Consider the following 16,282-nt stretch of genomic DNA (forward strand, 5'->3'; position numbering starts at 1 on the left):
ATAGTGGTAACTAGCGGAAAGAAACCGTCGCTGTGCTGACGAGTGCGGCATCAAAATATGTCCGACTAGGAAACATCGATAGAACGTTGATAGTCCTCCCTCTACTGATTACTCAAGAACCGAATGGACTTTCTGTCCCTCGCAAAACCTTGGTATCAGTTACGAAAGGTGCAGTTAGGTATTTGGCTAGGTGAGTGTTAACGTTGAGAGGGGTATCAACAATCTGACTGTCATTCTCCATTACAAAAAAAGGTACGCAACAATGCAATTTAGCTACATAACAATCATCTGAAACGGGAAAACCACAGCATTTTTTTATTTATTAGTTGATAAAACGAAACGCTTGCTTGCTAACCTTTAACTAGCCAAACGTTAGCTAACCTAACTAGCTAACTTTAGCTGGCTAAGTTCCATCAGTGTCTTTAGGATCAACCCCCGATGATAATGTCATCAGTAAGGGACATGTTAGCATATTATTAGCTGTGATAACCACCTTGTTAAGCACATCAGTAAACAAGGAGATTCATGTAGCTAATCGTCGTTGTAACGTTGCTGGAGAACCTGCTCCGAGACCCACATGTTTTTGGTTCCGCCAGGAACAACCTCACCATGTTGACCGCTGCAAAGCGCCTCGCCGACTTCGGATACCGGGGGTTTTCTGCCTCGATGATGCTGTTGACACTCTACGGAGGATACATGTGCACCATGCGGGGTTACCGCTACATGAACAAGCAGAAAGAGCTGCAGGTAGCGGCAGAAAACCAGGACGTGGAGGCCCTCAAGCCATAGAGGCCTGGATAGTTTGTCCCAAAAAATCATGGACATTTCTGTTCCTCCCAAAAGACTTGAATGATAATCTTTGGGTACTGATCATGTGATCAACGGTTTTGTGTGCCCAAAAGAGTAGCTAAAGAACGAGAACGTCATCTGTCTTCAGTCTCTCTCCCCATGGTCCTGACTTGACCCTTTAGCACACAGACGATGCCACCACAGAGAGGGCTGCGGCAGAGAAGGTCTTTCTAAACTCTACAGGATTACTTGTTAAGTTATTAAATGCCAAAATGGTCAAATTAAATAAGATGAAATGTAAAATCCCTCCCCTATCGTAACTCATATTTCATTTCTCTCAGGATACACTGGAGCACGGTTTGGGTGGTGGGGTATTGTCATTTTACAGCCGTGTAATATGAATAAAAACATATCTTTCACAAATAAACATTTATTTGTTAAAAAATATATACAGTAATAACTTTAGTTCAACTGACATAAAACAGGGAGAGAACATCCTCCCCAACAAACTTCAGCATCACATTAAAAAGTGGAATAAGAATGAAAAAACAGTTACACCCATTCTATGGACACACGGGAATGAAAAGTGTTTTTATCAGTTAAAAATGTAATCCGTTTTTGATTCTATGGGTCTGTCTATTCATCCATCGTCTGATGTCATAGTCACCAATCATTGTCACTTCTGAAAAGTAATGTGATCATTGTTGACAGTGCTGGAAAAAACCAGTATAATTAAGAGTGAGAGATGAACGAAGAAACGGACTTAAAACGTCCAGGGAACTGGATGAGGCAGGAAAAGCACTTCAAGATGTAGTGTAGGATAGGATGAACTAGTAGTGGAAACGTCTCACAGATATGCCTGATTCTTACTATAGGGCCGACCTGAACAGTACTGTCTCTGATATTTTTTTTACATTGTCCTTTCAGTTCCGACAACTAGTGGATGCGCAGCGTAACCAGGCCAGACATATTGGACCCAGGTCAGCCCTATACTGTGAATCAGACAGCAGACTCCTCTTTCTGTATCACCAATGGCTGCTGCTGCTGCGTATCTGTTGTGGCCAGGTTATAGTGGTGACAGCGTAGCCGTTGGTGCCATTGGTGCCGTTCTCTACCTTAGGAGAGAACGCCATTTTAACCCCCCTGTCGTTGGTCCCGTTGGTGTCAGCCTCCTCCTCTGAGCTGCTCTCAACGTCACTGCGGTCATCCCTAGACACCTGTCAGACAGAGAGAAATACAATGTTACAATTCAAAGTTGACAATCAGGACGAGCACAGGTACACAGTAGCATAAGCATTAAAGAATGGATATTTCCAAAAGTGTCGAAGTAGTAGTGCACGTTTCACATAGAATTACGTTTTTATAAAAAACGACGGATATCAGCACCCAAAGAATAGAACACAGTTACACTGGACAAACAGGTACATTAAGGAATGGACATTTTTACAAATATCGGCTGATGGTGACTGTGTAGTTGGCGGTCCACTCTGATAGACGTGTCACAATTGAACTCCATAGACATTTAGCTAGACAGCCTGGAAACATGTTACATGGTCTGAAAGATTAAGGCACTTCATTTTCATAGGTTGTTTACAAAAACATGAATAACATTAGAATATCTTCATACGTAACCCATTACCCATTTCTGGTTTAAAAAAATTATCAGACTTCCTTAATGAATTCCGACTCAAACTGCACATGCTCGCAAACGCCACAAGATGGAGTTTAAAGGAGCATGGAAACACTGACAGCCATCTAGATCATATTCATGAACCACAACCACATTAACAAGAATAAATGACATTGGCATAAAAGTGAAAGGAATGAGAAGAGAGACATACTGCAGAAAGCAGAGCAGAGAAGGGAGTTGTCAATCTGGCGGGAAGTGAGCTGGCAACCGGATGCCATTGCCTGCGGTTGTGCACTTGAGCAAGGCACTTAACCCCCCCCCCCCCCACAACAACAGCTCCCCCGCGCCCAGTGTGGCAGCCCCCCCCCCCCCCCCCCCGCACCTCTCCAAAAAACCTGTATATGTATGTGTGTCTTTCAGAGGGGTTGGGTTAAAAGCGGAAGTCAAATTTTGGTTGGACCTTGTGTGCAATTGACCAATAGAGGGATCTTAATCTTAGTTAGACAGTGAAGCAAGGACAAGCGAAAGGGAGAATGAGGACTGAGGAGACAGATGGAAAGACGGGACCCTCCACCCAAGAGAGAGGAAACAAACCCCCTGTGCAGAGGGAAGGAGAGAGAATCAATACAAGAAAAGGAAGATAGCAATGAACAAACACTGATGAAATGTTACCTTATTCCATAGTTATTCTATAGCTTCCACAATCGTAGCGTTAGGATTTAATAACTACAGACTGAGGTCTAACATAATGGATTTCTCAAAAGCCTGGGCCTGTATTCACAACAGTCTCAGAGTAATAAGTAAAAGCCTGGGCCTGTATTCACAACAGTCAGAGTAATAAGTAAAAGCCTGGGCCTGTATTCACAACAGTCAGAGTAATATCATCAGTTGTGTCTTTTAGATCATAATTAATAAGATGATCAAGGCAGGAAGGACCTGATCCTAGATCAGCACTTCTACTCTGAGACGCTGTCCTAGCATATAGGCCCTGTCCTCAATCACACCCATCTTTCTTCTGACCATGTTAACTAGGGCCCTGAGTCTGAGCACAGCAGTACTAAATCACACTCACCTTTCCTCTGACCATGGGCTTGTAGGTTATCCCGGCTATGAGGTACCTAGTAGTTACCTTGGGTAGTTACACCTCACACTCACCTGTCTACATCTCACTTGTAATAGGCCTATACAGTACATTCGGAAAGTATTCAGACCCCTTCCATTTTTCCACATTTTGTTACGTTACAGCCTTATTCTAAAATGGATTAAATAAATGTTTTTCCTCATCAATCTACACACAATACCCCATAATGACAAAGCAATCTAGGGAAAGGTCCCCAAGAACACAGTGGCCTCCATCATTCTTAAATGGAAGAAGTTTGGAACCACCAATACTCTTTCTAGAGCTGGCCGGCCGGCCAAACTGAGCAATCGGGGGAGAAGGGCCTTGGTCAGGGAGGTGACCAAGAACCCAATGGTCACTCTGACAGAGTTCCAGAGTTCCTCTGTGGAGATGGGAGAACCTTCCAGAAGGACAACCATTTCTGCAGCACTCCACCAATAAGGCCTTTATGGTAGAATGGCCAGACGGAAGCCACTCTTCAGTAAAACACATGACAGCCCACTTGGAGTTTGACAAAAGTCACCTAAAGGACTCTCAGACCATGAGAAACAAGATTCTCTGGTCTGATGAAACCAAGATTGAACTCTTTGGCTGGAATGCCAAGCGTCATGTCTAGAGGTAACCTGGCACCATCCCTACGGTGAAGCATGGTGGTAGCAGCATCATGCTGTGGGGATGTTTTTCAGCAGCAGGGACTGGGAGACTAGTCAGGATCGAGGGAAAGATGAACAGAGCAAAATACAGAGAGATCCTTGATGAAAACCAGCTCCAGAGCGCTCAGGACCTTAGACTGGGGAGAAGGTTCACCTTCCAACAGGACAATGACCCTAAGCACACAGCCAAGACAACGCAGGAGTGGCTTCGGGACAATTCTCTGAATGTCCTTCAGTGGCCCAGCCAGAGCCTGGACTTGAACCCGATCGAACATCTCTGGAGAGACCTTAAAATAGCTGTGCAGTGACGCTCCCCATCCAACCTGACAGAGTTTGAGAGGATCTGCAGAGAAGAATGGGAGAAACTCCCCAAATACAGGTGTGCCAAGCTTGTAGCGTCATACCCAAGAAGACTCAAGGTTGCAATCGCTGCCAAAGCTGCTTCAACAAAGTACTGAGTAAAGGGTCTGAATACTTATGTAAATGTGATATTTAATTTTTTTGCTTTGTCATTATGGGGTATTGTGTGTAGATTGATGAGGGGAAAACCCCCCAATTTAATCTATTTTAGAATAAGGCTGTAACGTAAATGTGAAAACAAAATGTGAAAAAAGTCGAGGCCTCTACATTCACATCCCACCCACCTTTCCTCGGACCAAGGCCTTATAGGCGATCCCGGCTATGAGGTAGGACCAGATGACATTCACATCCCACCCACCTTTCCTCGGACCAAGGCCTTATAGGCGATCCCGGCTATGAGGTAGGACCAGATGACGTGCAGCACCTGCAGCACCAGCAGCAGGGAGTTGAAGAGCCACCAGGAGGGGTATGGACCAATGATCTCCCAGCTCTCAAACAATGTTGTGTTCAGGATCCTGGAACAGCACAGGAAGGATCACACCATGAATTAAGATGTGCATGGAAAGTATGTCAGTACACACACACACGCACACACACACACACACAATACACCTGATACACACAGACACAGACACGCATGGAAAGCGCAAATGCATGTGCAACCACACAGTAATTTATCCATATGGGGAAAACAAGTTGGACTTTTCTGAGAACTGCCTTCTCCTGCTGAGTGTACTCTCATACCAACCAGCTCACTAAAAACATTTAGTAGTTGCCATTAATCCAAGAAGACTACATGACTAAATCCATATTTGTTTGTCATTTCTCTAATAAACTAGACCTGTGAGGCCTGCAGTGCAGTAGACAGACATACCAGCAGTGCAGTATTAAGACAGACAGACTCAGACAAGACAGAGAGGCTGTTGTCAGGCAACAGGCACCTCCCTAGTCCTTACACCTAGCTAGGTATCCATTACAGCCCTTAGGGACAGTTAGACATTTATTCGGGGGGGGGGGGGGGGGGGAAATAAGAGAGTGTTCTTTTTTCTTTGGGGAGGGTTGTGTGTTTTTTTTTTTTGGCACACAGGGGGAGGGTAGTGTTTTTTTATTGGGCACATCAAAACATTCAAAGCTGCATCAATCTTCAATGTGAATCCACAAGAACAAATAGGACATAGGAACAGCTGATAGGCAGCAGAGAGGGCAGGTGCATCATTGTGCATGAAAGAACAGTGAAGACATGAGACACGCAGCCTGTTTAGGGACAATACAATTATCCTACCTAGACTAGCTTACAACACCACAATGCAATGAATAATTTTCATTAGTGAGTACACAATTCTATTGTAGGCTGCAATGAAAATGTCATTTGAATAACGGTGCCAAAGTCCTGTGATTTGTATCAGTTGTGGGTCTACTCTCTACAGTTTATAAGGATCAGTTGTGGGTCTACTCTCTACAGTTTATAAGGATCAGTTGTGGGTCTACTCTCTACAGTTTATAAGGATCAGTTGTGGGTCTACTCTCTACAGTTTATAAAGATCAGTTGTGGGTCTACTCTCTACAGTTTATAAGGATCAGTTGTGGGTCTACTCTCTACAGTTTATAAGGATCAGTTGTGGGTCTACTCTCTACAGTTTATAAGGATCAGTTGTGGGTCTACTCTCTACAGTTTATAAGGATCAGTTGTGGGTCTACTCTCTACAGTTTATAAGGATCAGTTGTGGGTCTACTCTCTACAGTTTATAAGGATCCATTGTGGGTCTACTCTCTACAGTTTATAAGGATCCGTTGTGGGTCTACTCTCTACAGTTTATAAGGATCAGTTGTGGGTCTACTCTCTACAGTTTATAAGGTCTAGAAAGACACAGTAGCAGGCTGTATTTTTACTTCTGATACCGAGATGCGCGGTCTGTTGTGGATCATCATTCTCCCAAGTCCTCCTATAATAATGTGGCTCCCGGCAGGCCCAGTTATTCAGGAAAGATTAGCCTCCTCTCCAATCCGAGCGGCTATTCCTCGTGCAACCTAATGCTTCTCAATATAGCTTAAATATTTGTCACTTCACTTTTAAAATGTATTACATGTGGCATAAACACAAGCAGACAATGTTTTAATCTGATTAGGCTACTCCAAGTCTCCTGTATGCATGCACACGTTCGTCCAAAATGTAATTCCAGCGTCCTCTAAATGGCTTGACATTAACCAGGTTTCCATCCAACCTTTCTATGAGAGTAAAAGTACATGTCGGATAAAAAAATGTCACGACCAATGATGTATATAAACCCTGGATTGCTGATGCTGTGTATTGGCCATTGAGAGGCTTTCAAGCCACAGGTCGGCCATATTGGTACTCCCCAGTAGGAGCAGTCCTCCATAGGAATGAGTGGAATTCTACAGTATTTCAGTTAAATGTTTCAAGAACAAAATTACATGTATTTAAGAATTTTTTTTGTTGTAGTGGGGACAGTAACATTAATCAATTTTTTTATTTTATTTTTACTTTCAGTTTATATACAGCACCAGTCAAAAGTTTTAGAACACCTACTCATTCAAGGGTTTTTCTTTATTTTTTAAAACTATTTTCTACATTGTAGAATAATAGTGAAGACATCAAAACTATGAAATAACACATATGGAATCATGTAGTAACCAAAAAGGTGTTAAACAAATCAAAATATATTTGACATTTTACATTCTTCAAAGTTGCCACCCTTTGCCTTGATGACAGCTTTGCACACTCTTGGCATTCTCTCAACCAGCTTCATGAGGTAGTCACCTGGAATCCATTTAAATTAACAGAGATTTTTGACGTACTGATTCCATGGCAACATGGTTTATGAACTGATATGCAAAACAACGCTGGATTCAAAACTTAGAATTGCTCAATTTAAATTATTATAGAAAATTCTTGCTACCAATAGAATGTTATTTATATGGGGGATACAATCTTCCCAGCTCTGCAGATTTTGCTGCGAAGAGACAGAATCATTAGATCATTTGTTTTGGTACTGTCCATTTTGTAGCTTGTTTTTGGTCACAGGTCCAGGAATGGCTGAAGGATTGCAATATTTACCTGGAGCTATCCCTGCAGATAGCACTAGTGGGTGATCTGATAAGTCATAGTCAATTGATAATAATACTTTTAGCGAAAACAATTATTTTCAATTTACAATCTGTAGAAACAATGAGAATAGAAGGGTTCAGAACTTTTGTGAAACAGTACAGTTGAAAAATATATGGCAGAAATCCAATATTAATTTGTGGAATTTCTTTCCTTAATGCGTTTGAGCCAATCAGTTGTGTTGTGACAAGGTTGGGGTGGTATACAGAAGATAGCCCTATTTGGTAAAAGACCAAGTCCATATTATGGCAAGAACAGCTCAAATAAGCAAAGAGAAACGACAGTCCATCATTACTTTAAGGTCAGTCAATCCGGAAATATTCAAGAACTTTGAAAGTTTCTTCAAGTGCAGTAGCAAAGACCATCAAGCGCTATGATGAAACTGGATCTCATGAGGACCACCACAGGAAAGGAAGACCCAGTGTTACCTCTGCTGCAGAGGATAAGTTCATTAGAGTTACCAGCCTTAGAAATTGCAGCCCAAATAAATGCTTCACAGAGTTCCAAGTAACAGACACATCTCAACATCAATTGTTCAGAGGAGACTGTGTGAATCAGGCCTTCATGGTCGAATTGCTGCAAAGAAACCACTACTAAATGACACCAATAAGAAGAAGAGACCTGCTTGGGCCACGAAACACGAGCAATGGACATTAGACCAGTGGAAATGTGTCCTTTGGTCTGGAGTCCAAATTGGTAATTTTTGGTTGAAACCGTTGTGTCTTTGTGAGACGCAGTGTGGGTGAACGGATGATCTCCGCATGTGTATTTCCCACCGTAAAGCATGGCGGAGGAGGTGTTATGCTGTGTGGGTGCTTTGCTGGTGACACTGTCTGTGATTTCTTTAGAATTCAAGGCACACTTAACCAGCATGGCTACCACAGCATTCTGCAGCGATACGCCATCCCATCTGGTTTGTGGTTAGTGGGACTATCATTTGTTTTTCAACAGGACAATGACCCAACACACCCCCAGGCTGTGGGAGAGTGATGGAGTGCTGCATCAGATGACCTGGCCTCCACAATCCCCTGACTTCAACCCAATTGAGATGGTGAAGGAAAAGCAGCCAACAAGTGCTCAGCATATTTGGGAACTCCTTCAAGACTGTTGGAAAAGCATTCCAGGTGAAGCTGGTTGAGAGAATGCCAAGAGTGTGCAAAGCTGTCATCAAGGCAAAGGGTGGCTATTTGAAGAATCTCAAATATAAAATATATTTTGATTTGTTTAACACTTTTTTTTGGTTACTACATGATTCCGTATGTGTTATTTCATAGTTTTTATGTCTTCACTATTATTCTACAATGTAGAAAAAAAATAAAATAAAGAAAGACCCTTGAATGAGTAGGTGTGTCCAAGCCTTTGACTGGTAATGTACATATATATATATATATATATAGGTTTAGCTCACATAATATAACTTTAAATGATCCATTAAGGTGTCTGTAATAGAATCAAATGTGGCAAAAATGAATGTAGACATTAATAAATGCATTTCTATAGCTTCCAAAATATTTGTTTTACAATGGTGGGGGAGTGCCAAGATGGAGTAGCATTAAAACAGCGCCCCCTATCTATCATCTAGTGAATATATACATAATTGGTCACGACAGGCCTGATGGCAACAGCAAATGTGTCGCTAAACTTTCCAAATGTCGACAAAACAAAATACGCTAGGACAAGGTGGGATTTTTTTGTGTCGGTAAAATGAAATATGCGAGAAATGCCGGTGAAACGCTTTTATGAGCAAATATTGATATAACAACCATCATATCGAAGTAAACTTGGAGTCACGCGATGACATGTTGTGTGGTCCTCCCACTACGACTCAGGAATGCATGTAGTTTATTAGGCTACAGATGAAATAAGTTATGGTGAACTTCACAGGGTGGTGAAAGTGCACGGTGATGAGCTTAATGCTCCTTTCCAATAAATATTGAGGGTCTTATTCTGGTGACATGATGACCGATGCTTGGATGCCGTTTGACAAATAAAAATAATCTGCACTTTTGTCCATAATAATCTCATCATGTAGGCTATACCCACACTGAATCTGCAAAATGTTGGCTAGAATGCACGTGCCAAGACCAGAGTGGGGCACATTTGCTAAACCTGCGCAACATTTTTAGTGACAAAACCATCAATAGAGTTCAAAATGCGATGGAGATCCATTGACATTTTATTCAAATTTAATTTAACCTCAAGTTACTTTTATCCGCAACAAGCCAATTTGATGGAAACACAATTCTGATGGGAAAATGCGCCTATTGCAGAGTTTAGAATATTCACGTGAAAATCTGTCGCCAATTGGATGGAACCTACGGCTATAGGCACCCTAAAGACTCTGGCAAGTGCGCTAGTCCAGTGCCACTTTCATTATGCCTTCACATCATGGTTCACCAGCAGCCCCAAACATCTAAAGAATAAGTTACAGACCAGCCAAAACAAGCTTGTAAGAATTGTACTTCAACTCCCCCCCCTCATACTCATCTGGAAGTCGAGCATTTTAAGCGGCTAGGCTGGCTATCTGTGGGGAAAAGAGTAGTATTAATTCAACTTGGTCTGGGTCCACAGAATTATCACAGACACATTTCATTTGTTAGAGATGTCCACCAGCCAGAGACTCTAATATTCACTGTTTTAAATATAAGAGTCTATCTGGAAAGAACACAGTTTTATATACCGGCTCTGTTGAGTGGAACAAACTACCACAGCAACTCAAAGCCATTAACAACCATAACCACTTTTAAAAAATAATGTCAATAGCTGGCTAATGTTTGAACAGTAGAACCTCTTTTTGTCTGCATCTCTGTAATGTGTCTGCATCTCTGTAATGTGTCTGTATCTATGTAATGTGTCTCTGTACTTCTGTAAAAAATTGGGACCATAATGAAAATAAGTCCCCGACTATTGTGCAATCCCGGTCACTTTTTTAAATGTTTGTACTGTGTGTATACACTCAGTGAACAGTATATTAGGTACACCCATCTAGTACCGGGTCGGACCCCCCTTTTCCTCCAGAACAGCCTGAATTCTTAGGGGCTTGGATTTGACAAGGTGTGGCATTCAAACGTTGCTCAACTGGTATCAAGAGGGACCTAACGTGTGCCTGGAAAACATTCCCCATACCATTACACCACCAGCCACCAGCCTGTACCGTTGACACCAGGCAGGATTGGGGCCATGGACTCATGCTGTTTACGCCAAATCCTGACTCTGCCATCAGCATGACACAACAGGAACCGGGATTCATCAGACCAGGCGAATGTTTTTCCACTCCTCAGTTGTCCGGTGTTGGTGATGGCGTGCCCACTGGAGCCGCTTCTTCTTGTTTTGAGTTGATAGGAGTTGAACCCCGTGTGGTCGTCTGCTGCGACAGCCCGTCCGTGACAAGGACCGACGAGTCGTGTGTTCCTAGATGCCGTTCTGCACACCACTGTTGTACTGTACCGTTATTTGCCTGTTTATGGCCCGCCTGTTAGCTTGCACGATTCTTACCATTCTCCTTCGACCTCTCTCGTCAACAAACTGTTTTCGCCCACAGGACTGCCGCTGACTGGATGTCTTTTGTTTGTTGCACCATTCTCGGTCAACCCTAGACACTGTCGTGCGTGAAAAGCCCAGGAGGTACTGGATCTGTGCCAATTCTAACGTTCAATCCAACAGTACCTGAATGCCTCTATGCCTGTCTGCCTGCTTTATACAGCAAGCCACGGTTACGTCAATGTCTGTCGGAGTGAACCATTCTCATGACGGGGTGGTGTACCTAATAAAACTGTATGTATTTGTTTTAACTGACAAATCAAATCAATCAATCCAAACGAAGTTTAATGACATTCGGAGATTGTCAAGCCAAGCCTTCGATACTGGGTAGGACTACAAGGTAGCGGGGGGGATGTATTTTCAGTTTGTTTGACAGTCTATTCATTGGTGCTTTCAAAACGCAAACAATGATATTGAAGTGGCGAAGTCCGTATGCTTTGTTTTATTGATTGTGTGGCACAGAAACCTTGTTGGTGGAAAATGTGTTGCATATACTTTATATAATTATAAATATGGCATCAAAACGTTGAACATCTTATTTCCCCCCTAGCTGATCATTGTCTGCAGCCGGCTCTGATCGTAGGCAGGGAGCGTGAGCTAGTCCGTGGTGGTCGGCGAACCCTCAACCCTGCCCCGTAGCCCTGCGTGGCATCGACCGTGCCACAAAAGCATGCTGAAGTGGCAAAGTCGATATCCACATTTATAAACACAGCTATTGTTATTTGTGGACGTAAACATTATTTTTAGTTAATTCCATGAGGGGGGAGGGTGTGCAATTTATTTTAGAGTACAAGGGGAGGGTCATGTGAAAATATATTTTACGTTGGGGAGGAGGGTGCATTTTTTGGGGGGCACCTTGAGCTGGACAGGAAATCAGCTCAAAGTGATTTTCATTTAGAAAATCTGTTCCCATGTATTCCCCCGCATAATAGAGAGGCATATGTGATCGTATCTCAACGTAATCAAGGTTTGAAATGATTTGTCTAATACTGTATTTGTTTGGGATTCTTGCGGTCAATTTCCAGTGTACAAATTATTTATAATCTATGTTACGGCTCCCCGACCACCCGCTCAAGGAAAAATTGTCCCAAGCCTAAATGCAATTTGGGACCCCATTCCTATATAGGCTATAGTGCACTACTTTTGACTAGGGCCCATAGTGCACTACTTTTGACCAGAGCCCTATGTAGGAAATAAGAGTGCCATTTGGTACGCACTCCAAGACGCTGACTATAGCAGCTCAGGTTACCTCCACTGCCCATCATAGGCCTGGCCCTCTATCGATGGTCTTCCTGGAGAGCTGCTTCCGTCCACATTAATATCACAGATGTACTACGTCCCAAATGGTACACCATTCTCTATGTAGTGCGCTATTTTGGACCAGGACCCTCTGGGCTCGGGAATAGGGGCCATTTGGGACCAAGCCTTAGAGTAGTGTCAATAACTAACCATAGAGGTTACTGTAGATGTCTCTGCTGAATGTTATTTAACCTTTACTTATCCAGGAAGTCCCATTGAGGTCAGAACAATACCTGTTTCCTAAGGGAGACCTGGCAGACAGACAGACAGACAGACACTAACCATAAAGGTAGAGGGTAGACAGATAACTGGGATGTTTCGTTAGTGCAAATTGTAGAAAAACGTTTTTCAACTGAAAAAGTTTCCCAACAAAACCAAAAGTTACTTATTGGACAAATTCAGGTAGGTGCCTCCCTGTTTCGGTCCATTTACTTAGTTTAGTTCCAAGTGAATACACACCAGTGCTGCACGCACCATAGAGGGTAGATAACAACCATAGTGTCACTAACCATAGAGGATAGATGACAACCATAGAGTCACTAACCATAGAGGGTAGATGACGAGCCGTGTGATGAAGAAGACTACTGCAAACAGAACAAACAGGAAGTCACACAGGCGCTGGTACTTGGTGTAGTTGGCCAGCTTGGCTGCCTGAAAAAGAAGTGTAGGAAAACGTTGATATAATGTACCTACTAGTTTCTGAGTCTTATTGTACTACTGAATGTTCCAGAAATTCCTTCTACATGAGAAAAAAATACATGTACTGTACTTTGATGTACACTACCACTCCAAAGTTTGGACACACCTACTCATTCAACGGTTTTTCTTTATTTTTTACTATTTTCTACATTGTGTAATAATAGTGAAGACATCAAAACTATGAAATAACACATATGGAATCATGTAGTAACCAAACAAGTGTTAAACAAATCAAAATATATTTTATATTTCAGATTCTTCAAATAGCCACCCTTTGCCTTGACGACAGCTTTGCACACTCTTGGCATTCTCCCAACCAGCTTCACCTGGAATGCTTTTCCAACAGTCTTGAAGGTGTTCCCACATATGCTGAGCACTTGTTGGCTGCTTTTCCTTCACTCTGCGGTCTGACTCATCCCAAACCATCTCAATTGGGTTGAGGTCAGGGGATTGTGGAGGCCAGGTCATCTGATGCATCACTCCATCACTCTCCTTCTTGGTAAAATAGCCCTTACACAGCCTGGAGGTGTGTTGGGTCATTGTCCTGTTGAAAAACAAATGATAGTCCCACTAAGCCCAAACCAGATGGGATGGCGTATCGCTGCAGAATGCTGTGGTAGCCATGCTGGTTAAATGTGCCTTGAATTCTAAATAAATCACAGACAGTGTCACCAGCAATGCACCCCCACACCATAACACCTCCTCCTCCATGCTTTACGGTGGGAACTACACATGCGGAAATCATCCGTTCACCCACACCGCGTCTCACAAAGACACAGCGGTTTGAACCAAAAATCTCCAATTTGGACCAAATTTCCACTGGTCTAATGTCCATTGCTCATGTTTCTTGGCCCAAGCAGGTCTCTTCTTCTTATTGGTGTCCTTTAATAGTGGTTTCTTTTCAGCAATTCAACCATGAAGGCCTGATTCACACAGTCCCCTCTGAACAGTTGATGTTGAGATGTGTGTTACTTGGACTCTGTGAAGCATTTATTTGGGCTGCAATTTCTGAGGCTGGTAACTCTAATGAACGTATCCTCTGCAGCAGAGGTAACTCTGGGTTTTCCATTCCTGTGGCGGTCCTCATGAGAGCCAGTTTCATCATAGCGCTTGAAGGTTTTTGCGACTGCACAAATGTTCCATATTGACTGACCTTCATTTCTTAAAGTAATGATGGACTGTCGTTTCTCTTTGCTTATTTGAGCTGTTCTTGCCATAATATGGACTTGGTCTTTTACCAAATAGGGCTATCTTCTGTATACCACCCCTACCTTGTCACAACACAACTGATTGGCTCAAACACATTAAGGAGGAAAGAAATTCCACAAATTAACTTTTAAGAAGGCACACCTGTTAATTGAAATGCATTCCAGGTGACTACCTCATGAAGCTGGTTGAGAGAATGCCAAGAGTGTGCAAAGCTGTCATCAAGGAAAAGGGTGGCTATTTGAAGAATCTCATATCTCAAATATATTTTGTTTTATTTAACACTTTTTTGGTTACTACATGATTCCATACAGTGGGGAAAAAAAGTATTTAGTCAGCCACCAATTGTGCAAGTTCTCCCACTTAAAAAGATGAGAGAGGCCTGTAATTTTCATCATAGGTACACGTCAACTATGACAGACGTACGGTGAATCTTTGATACTTCCCGCATTGTTAGCCAACCAATAAATCCTGTTGTTTTAGTGAAAGGTCAAATAGAGGAAAAAATTAACACAGTGTTTAACCATGAGTTTATTTCAGCCACTGCAAGCTGTTTCGGCAATGAGTCATGTTCCAGACATGCAAGAGAGAGATCTTGTGATGAGGTGTGAACGACGGAGTCAGGCGCAGGAGGTAAAACACAGAAATCCAGAGTTTATTCAGTGTTCGTGAATAATGAGCAGCAAGCGTCAAAACAAAACTAGCACAAGGGAAAAATCCACCTTGGCTAAATACAGGGAAAGAGTTGCTCAACCGAGCTATTCACTCTCACAATGAACAATCACTCACAAAGGACAATGGGGGCAGAGGGAACACTTATACACAGACTAATGAGGGAATGAGCACCAGGTGTGTGTGACTGACAAGACAAGACAAATGGAGTGATGATAAATGGAGTGGTAGTGGCTAGTAAGCCGGTGACGACGAACGCCGAAACCTGCCCGAGCAAGGAGGAGGGGCACGAGGCTGAATTCGTGACAGATCTGACCTAACTGTTTGTTAATAAACAACACTCATCCTCTCTATCTTTCTCTCTCTTGCTGTGCCATTTTATTGGATCAATACAAGTACAGTACACAATGTTTTCCCAACCAAGATTATATTTCAGCCCCTGTCTGCCAGATGTTCAGTGTTGAGTCATGTCCAGGCCGGTGACCAAACGAGCTGACCAAGCATGCTGAACTGACTGTTTGTTAACAAACAATTATCTCCTCCCCAATCCTCTCTTAACCTCACTTTCTCCCTCCCCCTCTTTCTATCTCTCTTTCTTTCTCTCCATCTCTCTCTCTCTCTCTCCCTCTATCTCTCTCTCCTTTTCTCTCTCTCCTTCTATCTCTCTCTGTCACGTCTCCTCCCGTTGCTCCCCTCCGGCGCTCTGATTCGTCGGTCTACTGAGCCACCAGTCTGAGCGCACCACCTCAGCAACACCGGAATGGAAACCCAACACACCCTAATCACCTCCAGCGCACCTGCACCTCATCATCTCATCACCACCCCTATATAGCCCTGGACTGTTCAGTGTTGTGTGTGCTTTTTAGTGTCTTGTTGTGTACTCTGGTTTTTGTTGTTCTCTTGCTCAGTGTTAAGTAAACCTTTACATTGTTGATTCCTGCTTCTGCGTCCTGCCTCTTCGAATCCTCAGTACTCGTCAGTCTCTCTCAAATTCAAAAATTAATTCAAATGTAATATGCTTTAATGTCATGAATGACAAGGTTAATGTTGCCAAAACAAAATGATACACACAATTATGAAAACAACAGTGACAATAATAAATATAGTAGCTATAAAACTAAAAAATATATACACTGAGTGTAAAAAACATTAAGGACACCTGCTCTTTCCATTAAATAGACCGACCAGGT

At 42.7% G+C, this 16,282-nt stretch overlaps 1 protein-coding gene and 1 long non-coding RNA gene across 2 annotated transcripts in view; one reads left to right on the top strand and one right to left on the bottom strand.

Moving 5' to 3' along the window:
* Positions 1 to 119: 119 nt before the first annotated feature.
* Positions 120 to 1,236, top strand: LOC311138969. Its single transcript, XR_014614073.1, has 2 exons — positions 120 to 252; positions 597 to 1,236. It is a non-coding gene; the product is annotated as an uncharacterized lncRNA (long non-coding RNA).
* Positions 1,207 to 16,282, bottom strand: part of cers5 (ceramide synthase 5) — a 41,637-nt gene continuing 26,561 nt past the window's right edge. The window contains exons 8-10 of the mRNA XM_084173773.1: positions 13,060 to 13,166; positions 4,911 to 5,067; positions 1,207 to 2,006 (exon numbers count right to left, since the gene is read on the bottom strand). Coding sequence (XP_084029899.1) covers positions 1,815 to 2,006; positions 4,911 to 5,067; positions 13,060 to 13,166 — 456 coding nt within the window. The 3' untranslated portion in view covers positions 1,207 to 1,814. The remainder of the gene's footprint in view (positions 2,007 to 4,910; positions 5,068 to 13,059; positions 13,167 to 16,282) is intronic.

Source organism: Coregonus lavaretus, assembly GCF_964263955.1.
Source record: "Coregonus lavaretus genome assembly, chromosome: 12".
In the NCBI taxonomy this organism is placed as follows: Eukaryota; Metazoa; Chordata; class Actinopteri; order Salmoniformes; family Salmonidae; genus Coregonus; species Coregonus lavaretus.